Below are 24025 nucleotides of genomic sequence, written 5' to 3'. Positions count from 1 at the left end.
CCTGGGTATGACAAGGTAAGAACCGTTGGCCTTGATCATGAAAAAGCAAAAATATCACATTCTTTGAATAGAATGACAAGTTCTTGGACTGACCATGGGGTGTCCATTGTATCTGATGGATGGACAAATGTAAAAGGCAAGCCATTGATAAGTGTTCTTGCTGTGTCTGTTAGTGGTCCCATCTTTCTAACTGCACATGATTACTCAGACAAGTTCAGGACCACCATCAACATTGCAGAAGCATTACTTGAAACAATTGACCGTATTGGGCCATACAATGTCATCCAAGTCATCACTGATAATGCTCCTAATTGTAAGGCAGCGGGAGCAATTATTGAGGATAAATACCCCAACATATTTTGGTCTGGATGTTTGGTTCACACATTGAACCTTCTGATGCATGATGTTGTCAAGAACAAAAATGCACAATACCAATGGATTGGTGATTTGTACAAGAAAGGCAAACAAATGATAAAATTTATTACAAATCATAGCAATACCCATGGCCTTTCCCGCAGTCACTCGAGATTGGAGTTGTTGAAGATTGCGAAGACCAGATTTGGTAGCTATTACCTCACCTTCAGGCACCTTTTGAAGGTAAGAGAGTCATTGGCTAGCATGGTATCAAGTCCACATTGGCAGGTATTAAAGGAAAGGGCTACAAATGCAGCTGACAGGAAAGGTTTTGAACTGGTGGAGGAGGCCGCTCTTGATGGTCAGTTTTGGACAAGTATGAGGCAAGTATTGGATTTCACCAAGCCAATTTATCACATGATTCGGTTTGCAGATACAGACAAACCAGTGATTGGCGAGGTGTATGAGCAGATGGATACCATGTTGGGGCAAATAAAAGATATTGTTCATAACAGAGATCCCGACTTGTACAAACTGATTCACGATTGTGTGTGTGAACGGTGGAATAGACTTAATCTTCCACTACATTGCTTGGCGTATATCCTTATGCCAAAATACTACTCTACATCTTGGTTGGGCCAACCTGCACCAGGGGGTGGGATTAGGACCAAACCCCATTTAGATGCAGAGGTAACTAGAGGATATTTGGAAGCATTAGAAAAGTTGATACCTGACAAGGAGGAATGTGCAGCTGTGCGCCTTGAAATAGGCAAATACTTCAGTGGCACTAGTTTGTATGCTAACTTCCATGCAATGGACGACAGAGATAGATTTGATACTCTCACATGGTGGGAAACATATGGCGGCCAGGGACTTTTGCCAAAATTGGCAAAAAAAGTTCTTTCACAGGTTGTAAATACTTCTTCTGCAGAGAGGTGTTGGAGCACCTACAGCTACATACATAATGTGAAAAGAAACAGACTCAATGAAAACCGAGCAGAAAGCTTGGTTTATGTGCACTACAACTTGAGGTTGTTGAGTCATTACTATGATCGGGCTTATGAGGATCCCACATATAAAATTTGGGACAATCACCCAGAGGATGACAATTTGGAGGATGGCATTGTACATCTTGAGGAACTGGAAGAGGAACTTGTAAGGGATGAAGATGAAGCAGTTGCAGCAGCCATGCCACCTCCACCTCCACCATCCAGTAGCAGTGCTCGAGGTCCAAATCTTGTTCCTTTGCTGTCACCACCTCCATCTACACCCTCACGTGGAGGTTCTAGTTCTGGTCGTCGGTCTGTGCGGGAGATTCCTAGAAGACTACCACGACCTGCTTATACTCCTGGAGACTCTCGTGGCAAGGGCCACATGTAAATTTACAGTTTACTTGTCTTTTTTAGTTTCTATTAGACTTTAGTTTTCATAACTGTTGTGTTTTGAGTCCTTGACTCTTGACTCTTGACTCTTTCATATCATAATGATATTTTTTGTAAACAATATATCACTGTGACAATGAAAATTTGAAGTTTGAAGTTGGGCCTTGGCAATTATAACTCATTGGTAATGATTGTGAATTATGAATATGATGCTTCGTGAAAGACTAAAGTTGTTTCATTTCATTTCATTATTCATGTTTCATTTTATAAATTTATAACATTTCATATCATGTTAACAGTTAGAAGTTAGGACTTAGAAATATCTAAGATATTACTTCTTGTAATGGGTAAACTTAGCTTACAAGTACAACTTTGGTGATCAATGATTATAAATGTTATTGAATTTTCAATTTTAAAAGCTTGAAGTTGAAACTTTAAGATTGAATTTGATGAATCATGATTCACGAGACTCAATATGTTGCAGTTGTAATATGTATTTTACTAACTGTGGACATGGTTGATGACGACTATAATTTCTAGAATCTAGATGATTGATGTGATATAGTTCAATGACCAATCTATGTTTTTTTATGTTTTTTATGTCTAATTCATCATTCTACATGTTTTTGTTGACATATATGTATCAAAAATTAAAAAATATATAAAATATATATATTTTTAAAAAACCGCTCCCGGATTCGCTCCCAAATCGGGAGCTTCTGAAAATGGTCGCTCCCGCTCCCACTCCCGCTCCCAAGCAACATTGGAGGGAGCACTTGTTAGCGATAGAGGGAGCTTCAGCATCGGGAGTGTTTCTAGCCTGACAGGGATGTCAGAAGTTGGGTGGATCAATTACTTACTTCTTAGTAACTGAGTTGCAGTGCAGTAGCAGTATGTAGTAGCACAATGCAACATGATGAGAAGAGGATGCAGTGTTGGGAGGATGGGCTAGCAACAATGCGGATGCAGAGGGAGCTACCGTACGAATGCAGTAGTGGCAGTGGCAAGGCCATGAGCAGCGGTACAAGATGCAACAGTGCAGAGGATGTTGGGCAGGGAGGCCTAGCATCACCACATGGATCGGTGCCGTATAATCAGAGTGATGCTTAGTGTGGAGTATTACTAGAGCACAGTGCTCGCTAAGAGGGAGTGTTGATTTGGGGTAGCATCAGATATGCTCTAGCCATGAAAATTGGTGGAGAGGCTAAAGGACATGAGATCTCCATGACCCAAAAATGGTTTGGACAGATCGTAACCGGTTTGGGAGATATTAAAATAATTAATATTTTTAATGGAGTTCCTAAGTCTAAACTTAGGAAAAATAGAATATTAATGGGTATTAATATAATACTAGGTTAGAAGGTTCCAAGAGTCATGGATCAAGCCAAATCTAATCTTAGCCGTTGATTAGAGATTTAATCTCGGTCGTTGATGGACCAATGAGACAAGTATAAGAAGAGGCTTGAGGGTCAGTTGGAGAATACACCAAAGTGATCAATGATTCATTTTGCTAGAGCGGGGTTGCTAAGTAAAGTTGAATAAGTGATCAGCAATGAGGGGCAGTGAGTACGAGGCAGAGAGGCAAAGACAGTATTGGGAGACCAGCGCAGAAGCAAAGAGAGCGAGAGAAGCAACCAGTCCAGGCTACACACAGCACAACAGAGACAGCGCAAAGGCAGAGGGACTGCGTCATCCACACAGAGGCTGCTAGAGTGATGCAAAGGGTCCCAGAGGCTGCGCAGTGCCTTAGAGGGCTAATGCAGAGGGTCCTAGGGCTGATGCAGGTCAACAGAAGGCTGACGCAGAGGCCAGAAGGGCCAACACTAAGCTTTAGTTGTGCTGAAGAGGGTTTCGTGGGACAGGTTTTTTGAATACCTGTTTATGAATATATAGGTATTGCTGTTGTTGAATTTTCTAAGTCTATCAGTTAGAAAATTAATCTGTATTCTGCTAGTTTATTTCTTCTACTTGTTTAAATTCGAACAAGTTATTTAATACATTTAAATACCGAAATAAACACAATACAATCACAACATCTACAGATCATCAGCTGAAAGAAAACAAGCACACAAGTGATAGTTATTTTTGGACAAATGTCCCTGGAGAAAACCCAATGCAGGAAAATCGGTGCAGCTATTCTGAGGGTTATATTATTATGCAGTCTTTCTGAGTACAACTAGGTGCCTAACCGGTTCACCTAACAGAGAAAAATATACGGCAGCAATAACTCTATAATAGGAAACAGGTATTCAGAAAACTTGCCCCAAGAAACCCTCTCCGGCACAACTGAAGCTCAGCGCTGGCCCTTCTGGCCTCTTCATCAACCCTTTGAGGCATTGCGCAACTTCTAGGACCCTCTGCGTCACTCCAGCAGCCTCTGCGTGGATGACACAGTCCCTTTGACTTTGCGTTGTCTCTGTTGGGCTCTGCATAGCCTGGACTAGCTGCTGCTCTCGCTCTGTTTGCTTCTGCGCTGGTCTCTCAATATTGTCTCTACCTCGTACTCACTGCCCCTCGTTGTTGATCACTGATTCAACTTTTCTTAGCAACCCCACTCTAGCAAAATGAATGACTGATCACTCTGTTGTTTCTTCTAACTAATCCTCAAGCCTCCTCTTATACCTTTCTCATTAGTCCTTCGACGACCGAGATTAAATCTCTAATTAACGGCTAAGATTAGATTTGGCTTGATCCATGACTTTTGGAATGTTCTAACCCAGTTTTATATTAATGCCCATTAATATTTTATTTTTCCTAAGTTTAGACTTAGGAACTCCATTAAAAATATTAATTATTTGAATATCTCCCAAACCGGGTACAATCTGTCCAAACCAGTTATGGGTCTTGGAGATCTCATGTGCTTTAGCCTCTCCACCAATTTTCATGGCTAGAGCACATCCGATGCTACCCCAAATCAACACTCCCTCTTAGCGAGGATTGTGCTCTAGTAATACTCCACACTAAGCATCACTCTGATTATCTGGCACCGGTACCTATGCCAATGCTAGGCCTCCCCGCCCAACATCCTCTACACTGTTGCATCCTGTACTGTTGCCCATGGCCTTGCCATTGCCACTGCTGCATTCGTACGGCAACTCCCTCTGCATCCGTGTTGCTGCTGGTCAATACTCCCAACACTACATCTGCAATGTAGCGCCCTCTCATCATGCTACATCATGCTACTGTGCTGCAACTCAGTTACTGAGAAGTAACTGATCCACCCAACTTCTGACATCCCTGTCAAGCTAGAAACACTCCCGATGCTGAAGCTCCCTCTGCTGCTAACAAGTGCTCCCTCTACTGACCTCTGCGCTGCTACAACAACTCCCTGCATCTCGCACCGCTGCAAACCTCTTTGTGCCATCCTGCACCATTGCAACACTCTCATGCCTCTCGCAATGTTGCAGCCTGCTAGCCTCGCGCTACCCGGGAAGTCCTGCACTGTAGCACTCTTTGTTGCTTCATCTGCATCCGTTTCTACCGACATCCACCAGTTCTGCTACTCTCTCTTCAAGGCTCTCGTAGCCAGGTATAATCCAAGAGGTTGGGTACCTTGAGGATCCTGCCCCTCATCGCCTGTACTCCGTTTGACTACAGCTCGATGTCTCCCCACTTCTTCTCAAGTGGCACATGAGTATTCATGGCACAATCGTCATCCTCCTCGACTCCTTTTCCACCTTCGCTAGTGCTGCCTTAGAGTCCGAAGCCTCTCCCTTACTCTTCTTCTTAGGACACTAGTTCGCATAGTGACCCAGTTCCCCACAATGGAAGCACTTGACCTTGGAGAGGTCCTTCTTCTTCCTCTTCTCCTGCTTTCCCGCAGATGCTAGAGCCGTATCCTCTTCCTCTTCCTTCTTGATCCTGACTCCTTTCCTGCTACTCCCCGTCTTGGTTAGCCATCTGATCTCCTCTTGGCGAAGAGTCGCTCACAGTTCTTCCCAATCTGGAAGACTCGCCTTGCCCAGTATACTCTGGACAAATGTCTCCCACTCCTCGGAGACTGCATTAAGTGCGGTCATCACCAACATCTCCTCATCCGGCGTGGCCCCTATGGAAGTTAGCTGGTCCCAGATCTCCTTTAATCGACCGAGGAAGTGATCTATCTGATCCCCCTTCTGCATTTGATATGATCGCAGTTGATGCTCAAGTAACATCTTCCTCTGCACGGAAGTATGTTGGTACAATTTCTTCAGGGCCTCCCACATCTCATTTGCCATATTCTTCTCGCAAATATGTTGGACCACATGATCTTTGACCCCGTCAAAGATGCTGCACTTCGCCATGGTCATTGCCTCCTCGTACTTCTCATTCTCAGCTGGGTCAACTTGGATTGCCACTACTCTCAAGGTGAAGGCCTTGATGCGATACATGTCTAGAATGGACAAGATCCTGGCCTTCCAGACCACAAAGTTGGACGCTCTGTCCAGCTTATCCAGATCTCTCAGCCCATTCATGCCCATCTCGCTGCTCTTCTGTCGACTCCTCCGAGTCTCTCTACTTCCCTCCTGGAAGTCCTCTGTTCGACTCCTGCTGAGTCTCTCTACTTCCCGTCTAGAAGTTCTCTTCTGGACTCCCTCTGAGTCTCGATTTCCCTCCTAGAAATCCTTCTGCCAAACGTCAAGTTGCCCCTCTCTGATCGTCTCTACAACTGCACCACTGATCCGGATTCCTTGGCTAGAAATCTGCCTCGGCAGCAACTCCCTCTACCTTGGTCTTGCTTTGTTAGGTATTGTTCTAACCACAGTACCCCACCAGCTTCGCTCCCGCAAACTTCCTACAGCTTCCTTCGCCCCAAAAACTGAAGGATTGAGCCTCTTGGCTCTACGCAATCCCAACACCGGAAAACCAGCTCCCTCAGCCAACCGCGTTAGCCCTCTTGGCCTCTGCATGAGCCTGATTCTGCCTTCCTCAGCCTCTGCGCTGGCCTTTCTCTGGCCCAGACTGATAACGCAGTCCCTCTGCATCACTCCTTCCTCAGTCGCTTTCTGCAAGGATCAGCTTTGTCACTCCGGACAGTTGAATTGTTGCAAATGCTCTGCTTAGCTGATGCCTTCAGCTTTCCTGTGATCTGCAACCACTCTTTGATACCATGTTGAATTTTCTAAGTCTATCCGATAGATAATTAATCTGTATTCTGCTAGTTTATTTCTTTTACTTGGTTAAATTCGAACAAGTTATTTGATACATTTAAATACTGAAATAAACATAATACAGTCACAACATCTACAGATCATCAGCCAAAAGAAAACAAGCACACAAGTGACACCGTTATTTTTGGACAAATGTTCCCGGAAAAATCCCAATGCGGGAAAACCTGTGCAGCTATTCTGAGGGTTATATTATTATGCAGTCTTTCTGAGTACAACTGGGTGCCTAACCAGCTCACCCGACAGAGAAAATACACGGCAACAATAACTCTATATTCGGAAACGGGTATTCAGAAAACCTGTCAAACGAAACCCTCTCCGGCACAATTAAAGCTCAGCGCTGGCCCTTCTAGCCTCTATGTCAGCCTTCTATTGACCTGCGTCAGCCCCAGGACCCTCTATGTTAGCCCTCTGAGGCGATGCGCAGCCTCTAGGACCCTCTGCGTCACTCCAGCAGCCTTTGCATGGATAACGCAGTCCCTCTGCCTCTACGCTGTCTCTGTTGGGCTCTATGTAGCCTAGACTGGCTCTTGCTCTTGCTCTCTCTGCTTCTACATTGGTCTCTCAGTATTGTCTCTACCTCTCTGCCTCGTACTCACTGCCCCTCGCTGCTGATCACTGATTCAACTTTTCTTAGCAACCCCGCTCTAGCAAAATGAATCACTGATCACTTTGGTGTGTCTTCCAACTGACCCTCAAGTCTACTCTTATACTTTTCTCGTTAGTCCTTCAACAGCAGAGATTAAATCTCTAATTAACGGCTAAGATTAGATTTGGCTTGATCCATGACTTTTGGAACATTCTAACCCAGTTTTATATTAATGCCCATCAATATTTTATTTTTCCTAAGTTTAGACTTAGAAACTCCATTAAAAATATTAATTATTTTAATATCTCCCAAACTGGGTACAATCTGTCCAAACCGTTTCTGGATCTTGGAGATCTCATGTGTTTTAGCCTCTCCACCAATTTTCATGGCTATAGCACATTTGATGCTACCCCAAATCAACAGTTGCCGTGTATTTTTCTCTGTCAGGTGAGCCAATTAGGCACCTAGTTGTACTCAGAAACACTGCATAATAATATAACCCTCAGAATAGTTGCATTGGTTTTCCCGCATCGGGTTTTTCCGGGGACATTTGTCCAAAAATAACGGTGTCACTTGTGTGCTTGTTTTCTTTCAGCTGATGATTTGTAGATGTTGTGACTGTATTGTGTTTATTTCGATATTTAAATGTTTTAAATAGCTTGTTCAGAATTTACAAGTAGAAGAAATAAACTAGTAGAATACAGATTAATTTTCTAACAGATAGACTTAGAAAATTCAACAGATTGATTGTGTTTTGCTTCAGAGTTTATGGGTTTCGGTGATTGGTTGATGCAATTGTATTTAATGGTTGTATTACAATTGTGGTGATTGATTTTGAGTTTCAATGTTACTGATGGTTCCAGTATGAAAATTTGATGAAACGTGGCCTTCATATTGTGTTGATGTGTACCAAGAGTATCCAGTCTGAAAATTTATGAAACGTGTTCCTTAGAGGAAGAGTGAAGGCGGTAGCCTTTGTTGAAGTTTCTACGTCTTACTTAGTTACAAACCATCCATGCACTTTATCTAATTTATTCCTACCTACTTGTTATTTTTTCTTAACAAGTTATTTACAATGTAAATGTTGAAAATAAACACTAGTGCATGCTCAACATATTACAAATCAGCAACTAAAAGAAACAAGAACAAACACACCATATGAAACCATTATTTTTGGACTAATGTCCCCGGGAAAACCCAATGCAGGAAAACCAGTGTAGCTATCTGAAGGTTTTCTTATTAAGCAATATCAGATTACAATCTGGGTGTCGAAACTAGCTTACCCAACATAGAATTTCCTTAGCAATAATACCTCTCAATTTCTAACAAATTTATTGGCTGAAACCCCGGATAATCCTTCTGGTAGCTACTCAGCACCAATCTGCCCCAGAAACCCCAGCGTCTACCCAATCTCGACAGCGTCAACCTCTCCTAGCTCAGCACTGGCACTGCATCAACCTATCTTGGCCTGCGTCAGCTCCCTGAGCCTCTGCGTCAGCTACGCTGGCCCCTCTAGTGCTCTATGCAGCACTTAGCTTCCTCTGCGTGGCCCTGCATGAGCACTAGCTACTCCTGCATCTCTCTCTTTAGTTGCTCTGTTGCTATCCCGACACTATCTCTGCCTCTCTGTACTCAATGCCCCTCAGCTGCTCTCCCGATCACTGATTCTATCTATCTTAGCAAACCTCGCTCTAGAGAATAAAATGACTGATCACTCTAGTGTGTTCTCCAAGTGACCTTTAAGCCTCCTCTTATACTTTTCCTATTGAAATCTCAACAACTAAGATTAGATCTGGCTTGATCCATGTCTTTTGGACCATTCTAACACAAATTCATATTAATACACATCAATACTTTATTTTCCCTAAGTTTAGACTTAGGGACTCGATTAAAATATTAATTATTTTAATATCTCTTGAACTGTTTAGAATCTACCCAAACTCTTTTTGGGTATTGGATATCTCATGTGCCCCAACCTCTCCACCAAATTTTGTGGCTAGTGCACATCCGATGCTACCCCAAATCAACACTCCCTCTTACCGAGGACTGTGCTCTAGCAATACTCCTCACTGAGTATTACTCTGATCATCCGGCATGGGTACCTGTGCTGATGCTAGGCCTTCTTGCCCAACATCCTCTGCATTGCTGCATCCTATACTGCTGCCCAAGGTCCTGCCACAGCGACTATTGCATCCTGTATTGCTGCCCATGGTCCTGCCACAGCCACTGCTGCATCTGTATGACAACTCCCTCTGCATCCGTGCTGCTGCTGGTCCTTTCTCCCAGCACTGCATCCGCATTGCACCTCCTCTCATCATGTTGCATCGTGCTGCCCACTGCTGCACTGCAACTCAGTTACTGAGAAGTAAGTAATTGATCTCCCAACCTGACCTCCCTGTTGGGCTAGAGACACCCACTGATGCTGAAGCTCCCTCTGTCGCTGACAAGTGCTCCCTCTCTGACCTCTGCGCTGCTACAACAACTCCTTGCATCTCGCACCATTGCACACTTCTCTGTGCCATCCTGCACTAGTGCAACACTCCTGTGCCTCTCGCACTGTTGCAGCCTGCTAGCCTTGTGCTGTCTCAAGACTCTTGCACTGTAGCACACTCTGCCGTTCCATCCGCATCCATCTCTACCCGACTCAGCTAGTCCTGCTACTCCTCTTTGGGGCTCCCATAGCAAGGTCTAATCTAAGAGGCTGGGTACCTCGAGGATCCTGCCCCTCATCACCTGTAGTCCGCCTGACTACAGCTCGATATCTCCCCACTTCTTCTCAAGTGGTGCATGTGCACTCATGGCATATTCATCGTCTGTCAAAACTTCCTTCTCTACCCGTGCTGGCACTACCTTAGTCTCAGAAGACACTCCCTTATTCTTCTTCCTTGAACACTGGGTCGCATAATGACCCATCTCCCCACAGTAAAAGCACTTGATCTTGGAGAGATCTTTCTTCTTCCGCTTTTCCTGCTTTCCCTCAGATGCTAGGGCCACATCCTCCTCCTTCTGCTTGACCTTGATCCCTTTGATGCTGCTACTTGTCTTCTACTGCAATCTGATCTCTTCCTGGCGAAGAGATGCTCACATCTCGTACCAAGGTGGGAGAGTCCCTCTGCCTAGGATACTCTAGAAAAATACTTCCCAATCTTCTGAGACAGCATTCAGGGTTATCCTCACCATAAGCTCCTGATGAGGTGTCGCTCCTATAGCAGTCAACTGGTCTCGGATCTCATTCAGTCCTCCGAGGAAGGTGTCAATAGATTGACCCTTCTTCATCTAATACGACCTCATCTAGTTCTCGAGCAGCATTCTTCTTTGCACAGAAGTATGCTGATATAGCTTCTTGAGAGCCTCCCACATCTCAAATGTTGTTTCCTTCTCGGCTATATGTGGTACCACATGATCGTTGACCCCGTCAAGGATAATGCACTTGGCCCTCGATGTCGCCTCTTCGTACCTGTCATTATCATTCGGGTCGACTGGGACAGCTATTACCTTCAAGGCGAAGTTCTTGACACGATTCCTGTCAAGCACTGATAATATTTTGGCCTTCCAGACTGCAAAGTTCGATGCTCCATCCAGTCTATCTTGATCTCTTACCCTGTGTAGTGCCATGATGCTCCTCTACTTCCCTCCTGGAAGTTCTCTATTTGACTCCTCTAAGTCTCTACTTCCCGTCTAGAATTTCTCTTCTGGACTCCCTCTGAGTCCTGATTTCCCTCCTGGAAACTCTTTTGCTGCTTGTCAAGATGCCCCCTACTCTGATCAACTCGTGCAGTTGCACTGTTGATCTGGGTTCCTCGGCTAGAAACCCTCAGTAACAACTCCTCTGGCCTTGCTCTGTCAGGTACTGTTCTGACTATAGTACCTCACCAACTCCACTCTGCAATATCCCTGCAGCCTTCTAGACCCCAGCAACTGCCTCTCTGTGAACTGCGTCAGCCATCTCTGTCTCATGCTAGCTCTACGTCACCCCAGATGGGTCTGCATCAACCCTCTGGCCCTCTGCATCAGCAACGCTGACCTTTCTAAGGTTCTGCACAGTTCCCGGCTTCCTCTATGTGGCCCTGGCTGGCTCTGCGTCACACTCCTTGGCTTCTGCGTTGCTAGAAATAGCTTCTGTCACCTCGGGACAACTGTTTTTTGTTGTTAATGCTCTGCTTGACTGATGTCTTTTAGTCCTCCTGTGATCTGCAATCACGCTCTGATACCATGAAGTCGCTACGTCTTACTTAGTTAGAAACATTCCATGCACTTTATCTGCTTTATTCCTACCTACTTGTTATTTTTCCTTGACAAGTTATTTACAATGTAAATACTGAAAATAAACACTAGTGCATGCTCAACATATTACACTTCAGCAACTAAAAGAAACAAGAACAAACACACCATATGACACCATTATTTTTGGACTAATGTCCCTGGAAAAACCCAATGCGGGAAAACCGGTGCAACAATTTGAGGGTTTTCTTATTAAGCAATATTAGAGTACAATCTGGGTGCTGAAACTGGCCTACCCAACAAAGAATTTCCTTAGCAGTAATACCTCTCGTTTTCTGACAAATCTACTGGCTGAAACCCCGGATAATCCTTCCCACAGCTACTCAGCACCAATTTGCCCCAAAAACCCCAGCGTCTGCCCATTCTGGACTGCGTCAGCCTCTCCTAGCCCAGCGTTGGCACTGCGTCAGCCTTTCTTGGCCTGTGTCAGCCCCAGGAGGCCCTACGTCAGCTCTCTAAGCCTCCGCGTCAGCTACGCTGGCCCCTTTGGTGCTCTGCACAGCACTTAGCTACCTCTGCGTGGCTCTGCGTGAGCAATGACTTCTCCTGCGTCTCTCTCTCTGGCTGCTCTGTTGCTAACCCGACATTATCTTTGCCTCTCTGTACTCAATGCCCCTCAGCTGCTCTCCCAATCACTGATTCTATCTCTCTTAGCAAACCCTGCTCTAGAAAATAGACTCACTGATCACTCTTGTGTGTTCTCCAAGTGACCCTCAAGCCTCCTCTTACACTTTTCTTGTTGACATTTCTATGGCCGAGATTAAGTCCCCAATCAACGACTAAGATTAGAATCTAGATATGGCTTTATCCATGTCTTTTGGACCATTCTAACACAGATTCATATTAATACACATTAATATTTTATTTTCCTTAAGTTTAAACTTAGGGACTCCATTAAAATATTAATTATTTTAATATCTCCTGAACTGTTTAGAATCTGCCCAAATCCTTTCTGGATATTAGAGATGTCATGTGCCCCAACCTCTCCACCAAATTTCGTGGCTAGAGCACATCCAATGCTACCCCAATTCAACAACCTTCAATAGGTCAACGCCTATGTATTAGTAAACATATCAGCCAGTACAAGAGCTAGGGGGTTGGAGCTCCCTTCCAGTAGAAGCTGGAAAACGAGTGAAGGTTGTAGCCTTTAGCAGGTAGATGCCTACGTACTGGAAAATGTCTGCACCAGTACAAAACTTGTAAACACTTTTTATAATAAGAAGATTGAAGACTGAGATGATAGCAGCAGTGGGTTTTTTTCCCACATTGGGTTTCCACCTAAAAAATCTTGGTGTTCATGTGTGATGCTTATGTGTGTTGATTTATTTTGTTCTCACTGCATCTGTCTACTACTTAGTAAATACAACACACTCTGATTTAAGTTCAAAAGACAATGAACTAGCTGTTTTACAAGTTTATTATCTATACGCTGGTTTCATCTATTATAGTCACGGACATACGTTGTTTGGTTTCTGTAATATCACGTTTACAGTTTGAAAAAGAAAAATTATTATTGTGAAAGTTAAAATTCTGATTCACCCCCCTCTTAGTGTTTTTCCCAACAAATTACACAATTATTTTTGGACCAATGTCCCTGGAAAAACCCAACTTGGAAAAACCGGTACAGCAGCTAAGGGTTTTATTATTATGCAGCAATAAAATAATCTGAGTACAATTGGGTGCCGAAACTGGAAATCCTACAGAGAAATACTGGTAAGAAAAATCTAGTGAGGAATTTCCTCACTCCATAGGCAAATCCAGGCTCTGACCTCAACTCAAGTTGAGTCGTCCAAACTGGCTCTGAGCAGTCACTGCGCCACCCTAGCGCAGTTGCTCCTGCACTCAGTTCGGAACAGCGTCTCCTCAAGTCCTTTGATCAGCTGTTGTCTGGGAAAACGTCTTTCCTAGCCTCTGGAACCTTTGCCTAGCTTCTGGCACTGAAATTCTGCTATTCCCTAGAAAAATCGACTTTGCGTCTAGAGGCTACTGTGTTAGCCTCACTGTGGCTCCTCTGCCTCTCCGCAAATGCACTCAGTGAATCTGGAATCCTTCTTCCGGCTTCACTGTCCTTGCCCCTCTCTCACTGCTTCGATTTCACTAGCTCTCTCTCTGGCAACTTAATACTGCTACTCTGGAAATCGAACTTATTAAGTGTATTCTCCAAGCCCCATCGACTTTCTTCTTATAACACTCTGTTGAGACTTCAACGGCCAAGATTAGATCTTAATTTATGACGAGAATTAACTAGAAATCGATCCATGTACTTTTCTAGAATATTCTCACCATGACTTAATTAATTCTGATAAATTAGTCATATTCCCTAAGTTTAGACTTAGGAAATATTTAAAAATGACTAAAAATCTAATTAAGTCGTCTCTATGTGGAATTTCCAGAAACAATTCTGGGTTTTGGAGATCTCATGTATTCTAGCCTCTCCACAAGATTCTGTGGCTAGAACACATGCGATGCTACAAAAACTAACAATTTGACATCCACTACATCATATATATCAGTGTTTTCTTCATATTTATGTGCCAATGTGTTTATTTCTTCTTGTTGTTGCTTTATATGTTTAAAAATATGAAGAAAAAAAATGAATATATTTCGCATTTTATAATGTTTGTCGTGGTTTGCCGATGTTGCCGAAAAGATGTTTCCAAGACGCTCGCTAATTTTTTGCCAATGCCAACTTTTTCAACACTGCTTTTAACCACTGCATTTATTCATTTATGATTAGATCACCTTATTATAAAGCTTCTAAGTCTTTATTACAAGTCTAAAATCCAACTAAATCCCATTTATGACCATTGTATCTAACATCCATTACTATGTGATTTAGTTATAATCTAACATTCTTTAGGCACATTAATTTTATTCAATCAATAAAACCATGGTTGCATACCCATTGTATTTTTCCTGAATGTTTATATTTATTTGGACTGCTGAGCTCGTCCAATGCTTTAGAACCAACTTTTATTTTGAGCCAAAAGCATTCTCTCCTCTCTTTTTGTTATGATTGCATTAATTCAGGTAATAATAGACATTTTCTACTTGGTTTCTTCATACCTGTTCCAAGGCAATATCTGCATCGTTTTTGTTCTTGCTGCTTGACATTGTTGATCTCAACCACCATCAGAGCTGATATAACACCTACTGCTCCCCCCGAGAAGGATGCCACTATAGGATCAACCTGACTGAATCACAAGCATGCAACAGTTAAGAAAGAGATCATATTCAAAGAGACGACGATCAGGAAATGAAATCTTGTACAGACTTCTACAATTGTGAGGTTACGTGAGAAACATCAATACATCTAAATAAAAAACCGAATAGCATGTTAATAGTGAGGTAAATATTGGCATTCTACATGTAAGTTACCTCTGTCGTTTCAAGATCAAGATTCAAGAAAGCTTTGTTCAAGATAGCCACTTATTTCATTTTTTTGAAGAAGGAATAGATAAAGTTTGAAAGCAGGAGGTAAAGATTTTGTTACATTCAACTTTGATATATCAAATTTCTAATTCACCAGAGAACACAACTCTAATTTCAGATTTTAGTGACACCATCTAGTGCCATGTTGAAATGGATTCTAAAAACATTTTTCTGGAAAAAATTACTTCTTATCGTGGGAGAACACACATAACTAAAATAAACTGTGCATGCAACTACCTAATTGCAATCAGAATCGTGATCAGGTCAGAATAAGCAGAAACAGATATTTTTTTTCATCCTTAATAAAAAAAATACTTACATTGAATCTGCCAAATTGCATACAATATCAAAGCACAGAAATAATGCTAGAAGCCATGGAAATGACCAAGACAACTAATTTTCAATCCCTGAACAGAGTTCCACTCCAATGAATGGCTATCTTATTCCAAAATTCCTATTCAATGTTGCATGGAGCTCAGATTTGTAACTAGGTTCCTTTCTTGCATTATCTGTCATGTATTTCCTGGTTAATTTGCTAGTAGAAGCCATGTCATGTTCAACAGTGCCAATACTTGATCATGTTTCTGAAACTTAAGAAAAAAAATGAAATATCAGTTTCCGATTAGGGGCTAGTTTCTTCATATATGTACCCCTATATTTTCATATCTTGCACCTGTAAATGTACTTCACCTACAGCAGTGTTTATGCAATATGTTTGACAAATTGTTTCACTGAAAGTTCTTTGAAAACTCAGAAATACAGTGAAATTAGAATTTTTTTTTTGTTGAACAAAGCATCAAGGGCAGATTGTCTTAAGTGTCAGACAGTTGTACAGGGCTGAACTGTTAGAATTGGTCAAGTCTTATTTTATGCTAACAGTCATAATGAGGGTGTGGCTGAGTTGAGTACAAGGTCAGAGTACTGGTTGTATGTTGTCCTTTGTGTTTGGTGTCAAATCATTTTTAAATGCCATCAATGTATGAATGGGGCAGTTGGGCTTGAGAGCTGAGATCGGTTACACCTTGCAGTGGCTTTTATACCCACCGTCATGACCTTTGTATTGCTGTTACACACTATGTAGGCAATAATACAGTAAAATGGAGTATTTGAAACACCTCTTAAGCCAACACAACAGTACCTTAGCAGACTGCAATATAGATCAGAAGACAAAATTGGCCAGCAGACCTTTCTCAAAAGAGATCCATGCCATTCTTAACCATGAGCAGCCAAGAGATTTGCAGAAGGAGCCAGAAATAGGACACAAAATCTTTGCACTTGGGACTGATTTGAAAAACATGAGGGTCACAGTGAAAGCCCTCTTCAAATTGGACGAATTAGACTCACTCCTTTCCAAGGTGGGTCAGTCAGAGGGGAAGAAGCTAAGTTGGGCTTTAAAACCCGCCATGCTTGCTCTCATACAACACAAGTTCTTGGAGGAACCTTGTGAAGGGGTTAGGCGTCCAGTTGCATCTTGTCTCAGTAACATCATTAGAATAACCGCTCCTATAGCTCCTTACAATGATGATGTTATGAGACTTTTCAAACTGATAATTGAGACTTTCCAGGACTTGGACAATAGTGCAAGCTCTACCTTTGGGAAGCAGCGTGAGATTTTAGAAGTCATGGCCATGGTCAACACATATGAAGTCATATTTGATCTTGAGTTTGATGATCTTGAGTGTAGATGTTTTGATGCTTCTTCAACATTAGGAAACATCATCCTGACACACTCACAGCACACATGCAGTCCATCTTGTCATGATGTATGAGAGGTAGTGATGCTATTTGTTGGGAGTTGTAGTCCCAATTGTTGTCCGTTTGGAGGAGAGAACAATTGGTCTCACTTGTTGCTTATGAACTAGCCGAGAGGTTGGTTGAGCAAAACATTGGGCTGTTCAGAAGACAGTTGACCAGGTAGGAGCTACTCAGGTTTGGGGGATCATGCAGTAGGAATGAGCTAAGGAGGAAGGAACTTTGCTTCATCTGCAGGGGACCTGACCACTCATGCTTGAGCGACACTGAGGAGATGATAGAGGTAGAGCAGGTGGAGATTCCTTCTAACCTTCAGGGCGAGGATTCTTCTTTGGACGAGTCCATGGGTTCATACGAGGATGCCTCCAAGGAGCATGAGTCGTGTATATTCGTTGTTAGTAGGCCAAATTCATATGATGAGCAGTCAGTGGACCCTATGCGAGACATTCGGGATGATGAGTCACCAGTGGTGATTCAGCATGAGTAGCATATGGTGGAGCATGAATCAGTTGAGGAGGATGATGTACACAGTATGCATGATGAGCCTTCTAGGGAGAGCCAGTTGGAGGTTCTTATTGAGCCTATGATGGTGGAGGATGAGTAACCATCCTTGGGGTCAGCCATTGATGAGGAGCAGACAGTTGTATAGACAACTTGCAGGGTGGCAATATTTGCAGGCACTTGTCCGCAAGAGGTCTTGGAGGTTGACAGGACAGTTTTGCAAATGATGGGTGGACCAATGGGGCATGGAGTTTTCGGTCAGATGAGGGAGGCTCTTTTAGAGTCAGTCATGCATCCATCCTTGGAACAACCCACTGATGAGGTGCAGGTCAACGTAGTGGCAGCTAGAAAAGTTGCAGTGTTTCCAGGCAGCATCCCTCTCTAGGAGTACATTGACAGAGTGTGTAGCATGGGTTACCCACTTATAGGGAGAGAGGCAGACATTCCTAGACATATCCAGTTGATTGGTTGGGCAAAGTTGCATGAGTGGAGCATAGTGCAGCTCAGTGGACTCGTACCTTGTATAGGTGCACGTGCATATGATCCTTCCCATGAGATGGATTGGCGAGAGATCATGAGTTTGTACCCTACTGACGGAGTATCATTTTTAGTCAAGAGCATTGCACTGCAGAAGCCCTTAGATGTGTGTAATATTCCTAACCCAGAATGTTCCTCAAACCCCAGCAAAAACTCCAACCAAATATGTGCAAATGATATAATAACCCAGAAGTGATAAAATAACACATATTGCAAAAAAACACAGCAAAGGAGATGTTGTTAGGTCCCTATAATACTAGTGTAAGCCCTTATTGTTATTAGTACAACCCCCTTATTATATTGTTGTGCCCATGTAGTCCCCATATTGTTATTATTGTGCCCCATAGAAGCCCACTATTGTCATTATTGTGCCCTTACATTATTATTGTTATGTCGGCTTTGATTATATTATGACCCCTTAGACTCCTATATATAGAAAGGAGGTCTTGTCATTTGTATCATCCAAGAATTATTCATTTGTGTAATGTAAAGAAGGTTGCCCCCTCGAAGAGGCTTATTTCTAAGGCATTGATCTATCTTTTCTATCTTTTTGTGAGTTGATTTCATAACATTTGATATCAGAGCTTTGGATTCTAGGGTTTCGATACTCAAAACAGGTCTTCGTGACATTTTTGCTATAACGTTTTTTTTGTGACGTTTCAGAAGCTAACCAAAAAACCCATTTGAGAAGACATCTCGTTGAACCTCGGGCCCAAATTTCAGATCTTGTCTCGCTATATTTTCGGATATATGATCTGAACAAGTTAGGGTTTGTGGAAGCTCTAAAATTCAATCTCAAACAGGTCATTGTGGATTTTCGCTATAATTTGTCTTCTACTAAGGTTCAGACTCTGAAATTAAAACCCATTTGAGCCGAAATCATGGGGAAGCTCGGGCCTGAATTTCAGATCTTGTTTCGCTATATGTTTGACAATACAGTCAAAGACATTTAGGGTTTCTGTAGGCTCCCGAATTACATCCCAAACAGGTGACCTGGGGAAAATCGTCATAACTATCTCTTTGAGCATCAGATTGAAATTTCGTAAGAAGTTCTAGAAATAGGACGAATTGTAGTTTTCTGTGTATCTTTTTCAAATCTGAAGGTTGAAAAAGTGACACATGGAATTTCGTACAAGTTCAATCTTTTGAAAAGGTATATAATCAGGTCATCTTGGGAGATTGTGCATAACTCTTTCTTGGAGAATCCAATTTTTGATCACACTGGTGCCATTAAAAAGAGGACACAGAGGGCTACTGCAGGTTGTGATTTCAGAACTGGGAGATCTGAAATTACAGAGTTACAATCATTTCATGATCGAGCTCTTAAAATTAAGAAAAGGCGATATGAGGAAGTTTGATGGCAAGGATCCGATATATTGGATACTACAGATGGAGCAATATTTTGATCTACACGAGGTGCAACTGTTACAAAAGGTACGTATTGCATCTTCATATTTAGAACCGGATCAATTTTTATGGTATAAAGGGCTTTGTTCTCGTAAACCACTTGTTACGTGGTCAGTTTCACGGAGGAAATGATAGCACATTATGAAGATACAAAGAGCAGCACTTTCTTTAGCCAATTGATAAATCTCAAACAAAAGTGTTCAATGGCAGAGCACATTGAGGACTTTTAAAAATTGAATATAAGGGAAAATGATATTCCAGAGAAGCAGAGGATTGATGTCTCCATAGGGACTTTAAAGGATAACATTAAACATGAGGTTCGTCTTTGGGAACCAGATTCATTGGAGAAGGCATTCAAGTTGGCAAGAAAAGTGGAAATCAAAATTATCGCAACAAGGAAGTCTACCCCTCACAACTATAAAGATGGAAGTGTTGTTTCTCCTAGCCTTCCACAACCTACAAGGTTAACACCTGATCCAAAATGGATCCTAAAACCTCTAAGTCTTCATGCATATTAACTATCAGAAACACTATTGCAAGGGAAAACAGTGAAAGAATGGCGGAAAACAGAGCTATCAGAGGTTCAAATGCCGCTGCACCAGAGCCGTTGGATCGGAAAGATCAACGGGCCAGATTGAATCGGGATATTGCAATCGGAGGTAGCCAACGGAGTGTATCAGAGGCGGCCTTATGGAAATCGCGATAGCGATTAGCACGATTGAACGAGGACCGTTGATTGAGCGCGCAGATCAACGGTCCAGATCAACTTGCAATATTGCATCGCAATAACCTAGAGGAGGACTTACCAAGGGCTTGAGGCTTAAGCAATATGCGACTTCGATTTATCGCATCGCAACAACACAAGGGGTGATGCCAATGGACCGTGGGTCATGCGATACGCCAATGCGATGGGCTGATAGCGATGCGCTGATAACCAATAAGGTCGATTGGAACAATCGACGATTGGAGATCGGAGAAGTGAAGCGACATGTGATAAAGCCAGACCCGAAAGGAATTATAGACGCGGCGTGATATAATTTGACTTCTGATAAAATGTTTGTGTCGGGTTTTTTCTATGTATTGGTGTATTTCCGTTATAAAACCGAAATACAAAGGGATTATGACCTCCCACATATGCGATTGCAATATGCCGATAAAAGGCGCACCCAAAGAGTTTATAAGCGCGATTTCATACCTTTTGAAATCCTGAATTACGGGATTTTCCGTGTATTTCCTGTGTATTGGCTTTTTTTGGCCATACGCCTATGCGACTGCGATTTGCGATAGCATGGCGGACCCGATGGGTTTATAGATGCGATTGCATATATTTGAAGTCCGGCTTGGCGGAAATTCTCACTGTTTGGGTGTATTTCTCTGTGTAAACAGAGAAACATATTCTCGGGGATTTCACCTATGCTAGTGGTCCTTTCCGTTTAAAAACAGGTGGCCACCATACCTTAGAGCGTTTAGCAATGATTGTTAAACACTCCAGAAGGAAATGAAGGGACAGCGGCCGGGAACCAGAGAGCCTGAAGAGGGAAGGCGAACAGACAGGGCCAAGAGGCTTAAAAGCCATTCAATGGCAGCAGAGAAGAGAGCATGGACAGACAAAGAGAGAGCAAGAGAAAGCAAAAGACAGAGAGCAAGAGGGAGAGTCTACGTACTATTGTAGACTTGAGGATTTCAAGTAAATCTCTGTTGTTTTGTCACTGTTGTTTGAGCTCACACTTGTAATAATCTGCTCTTGAAGACATAATATAGAAGTCGACACTAAAAGCTGGACCAGGAGACGTAGCCAGGAAGTCTGGTGAACTCCTTGATTATTTTGTTGTGTTGATGTGTGTGTTTATTATGTTTTATAACTGTCCATTGTCTATATTATTCGCAATCTTTTCGATCCATTGCACTAAATAATATAGGCATTCCTGCACATGAGTCTGTAATACCTTAATATTGATTTAAGATCACATTTTCAGATCAAGTGGTATCAAAGCTTAAGGTTTCGTTAAGGTTAGACAAGCTTGTGATGGATTTTGAATGCTAACTAGAATAAAGCTCAGACTAGGAGAAGGAGAACTTGTTGAGGCTAATCCAAAGATTGGAAGAGTCTATTCTCAGAGGAGAATGGCAGAAGAAGCTCAACTAGGATCAGAATCTCAATTCATGGACAGCTTTATGGCCATGCAAGCCATGGTGGAAGAGATGTATCTGGAGTTTAAGAAGGGTCGAGGTGAAAGCACTTCAACACCCAAACCAGACAAAGGAGCAGAGGAACCTTTTCTAGTTGCCCCTCCAGAAGGCAAAGAAAAAGAGGAAATGCCTCCTCCATCATCTCCTCCATCATCACCTTCATCATCCTCATCATCTTCTAGCTCTTCTAAGAAGAAGAAGAAAACTTCCTTAATCAAATTAGATGTGAAGTTTGATTTGCCAATTTATGATGGAGAACTTAGTGCAGAAAAGCTAGATAATTGGATAATACAGATTGATGTATATTGCAGGGTGCAGAACATTGATTCAGAAAGGAGAAAGATTCAGCTAGCTAGCCTTCAACTTGGAGGAACTACACTAGTATGGTGGGAAGGCAAGACACACGCTGATCTGCAAAAACATGGTAAAATCATTTCTACCTGGAATGAATTTGTTTCTGTTATCAAAAAGCAATTCTATCCTTTAGCTTACATGCAGCAGGCAATGATGAGTTGGCAAACTCTTTGTCAGTTGAAGGGTCAGAGTGTACAAAGTTATACTCAGGAGTTCAAAAAAAGAGCTTCAACTCTAGGTATATCATTAGATTCACCTGACACTTTATTGAAGTATATAGGTGGTCTTCATAGCTATTTAAAGCATACTCTTCTCATGTTTAATCCCACTAGCTTAGATGATGTATCAGTTCAGGCAACACATCTGGAAGCTAGAGGTAAGAATGTAAACCCAGAGGTTGGGGGATCATCTAAATATTCTATAAGCAAGAGCAAGGCAAAGAAGAAATTGAAATGGAAGGAGAGGAAAGCAAACACTGTAAAGAAGGATAAACCTTCATGCACTCTGTTGACCTCTACTGGTCAACTACCCATGCAGTGCACCCCGCTTTTCTTGACAGAAAGAAAAGCACCTGATCAGCATGTCCGTGCCATCCTGCCATCATCAGCAGCTTGATCATTTTTGTTGTAAACCCAGTCTGCATGTATGAATTGTAAATAATCTGAGCAGATCAGAGTCATGTATGTAATATTGCCTAGGTGGACCTAACCTTCTAATGATGATCTGCGTCCCGGGAGGTTTTTAGTCTCACCGATCCATGGATCGGCAGAGTTTTCCTTCAAACCCGACCCCAAAGCCGGGATGCATTTTGTTATTAGGACTTTAGGATAATCCTAGCATGTTAATCTGCTAGATTATAGCTGTGTCGCAGAACTGGGTGTTTTATGAGGGTCTGTATTAAGTGGGCTTGTCCCCTTGAGATGTAATTTTGTAAAAGTCATGATGTAATGTGTCCTGAGGGTCGAGAAATGTTTTAAATCCCCTCATGAGTCCTAAGTCCTAGGTCCTAGGTGATGTTTCTGAGGGCTTAGTTCAGTGATCCATTTTAAAATGAATTAAAAAATTAAAAAATGAATAAAAATAATAAAATAATAAAAAATTAAAAAAGTGAAGCAAAAACCCTAACTAATAAAATAATAATATTTTAAGTGAATAAATCGACGGATGAGATCAAGAGATGTCTTGATCCTCATCAACGGTCGAGATCATTTCTACATGGATCACTCGAACTAGCCGTTAGGATCATTTCCTTTATATAGGGTCTTAGGGGGTCATTTCAAATCATCTGATCTGTGAGTCTGGACTGAAAAAGCTCTCTTGTAATCTGATTTTCTGGTTAATAAAAGACTTTGGGGTTCAAAACTGGCTGGTGTTACTCTCCGGAATTGCTGTGAGATGATTGTTTTTTTTCTGCATATTTCAGTTTTCAGCAGTTAATAATAGCTGGTTTTCAGAGTATTGTGAGTACAGGTATCTTGCTCACGTGCTAGGGTTTGAATGTTGTAGGGTTTCTGGAATAATGGCAGGTATCTCCATTATTCCCTGAAATCTAGCAGCATTTCTTGCCTTCTTTACTGATGTTTGCTTGAGGTGTGCAGGAGATCTTTAGGTAAAAGGTACAGGTGGGCGTTTGGGGAAGTTCTAGGCTGAACCAGCCGACTCCCACAGGCTCTTCTGTGCAGAGCCCAGCTGATTGTGCCCTGGGTTAATCATTCAAAGTTTCTTTTCTGTTTTACATTGAGAGATTTTCTTTCTGTTCACAGTGAAGTTCAAATTTCTTTCTGATATTCTGAAAATTTTCTGTTATTATGGGTAAATCTGGCTGAAGAGGGCCCACAAATCTGTAAATTAAATCAGGCTGTTCTAGAACTGTAAATTTTTCCTTTTTTCTGTAATTTTAATTTAGTTTCGAAGGGCTTTACTCCCAAATTTTGCATATATCTTCCGGTTTTGTTGTATATTTTGCAGGTTACAAAGGACCCTGACATTCTTGGTTTTCATCTTTTGCTGGGGAGGTGACTGTTTTAAGGAAAGGCACATTTTTTTGAAATGCTGTAAGCATCAGTATGATCAGAGCCTATAAAGCTAACCGCACCCCT

At 42.2% G+C, this 24025-nt stretch overlaps 1 protein-coding gene across 1 annotated transcript in view; it reads right to left on the bottom strand.

Moving 5' to 3' along the window:
* LOC149267635 (protein ORANGE, chloroplastic-like) overlaps positions 1-24025 on the bottom strand; it is a 440170-nt gene that overhangs the window by 169856 nt on the left and 246289 nt on the right. Inside the window, exon 6 of the mRNA XM_089433757.1 lies at positions 14820-14947. Coding sequence (XP_089289883.1) covers positions 14820-14947 — 128 coding nt within the window. The remainder of the gene's footprint in view (positions 1-14819; positions 14948-24025) is intronic.

This window comes from Pinus tabuliformis, chromosome 6 (genome assembly GCF_031772625.1).
Source record: "Pinus tabuliformis cultivar Carrire ecotype Pingquan chromosome 6, CPIR1, whole genome shotgun sequence".
Taxonomy (NCBI): domain Eukaryota; kingdom Viridiplantae; phylum Streptophyta; class Pinopsida; order Pinales; family Pinaceae; genus Pinus; species Pinus tabuliformis.
This window is presented reverse-complemented; position numbering and strand designations above follow the sequence as displayed.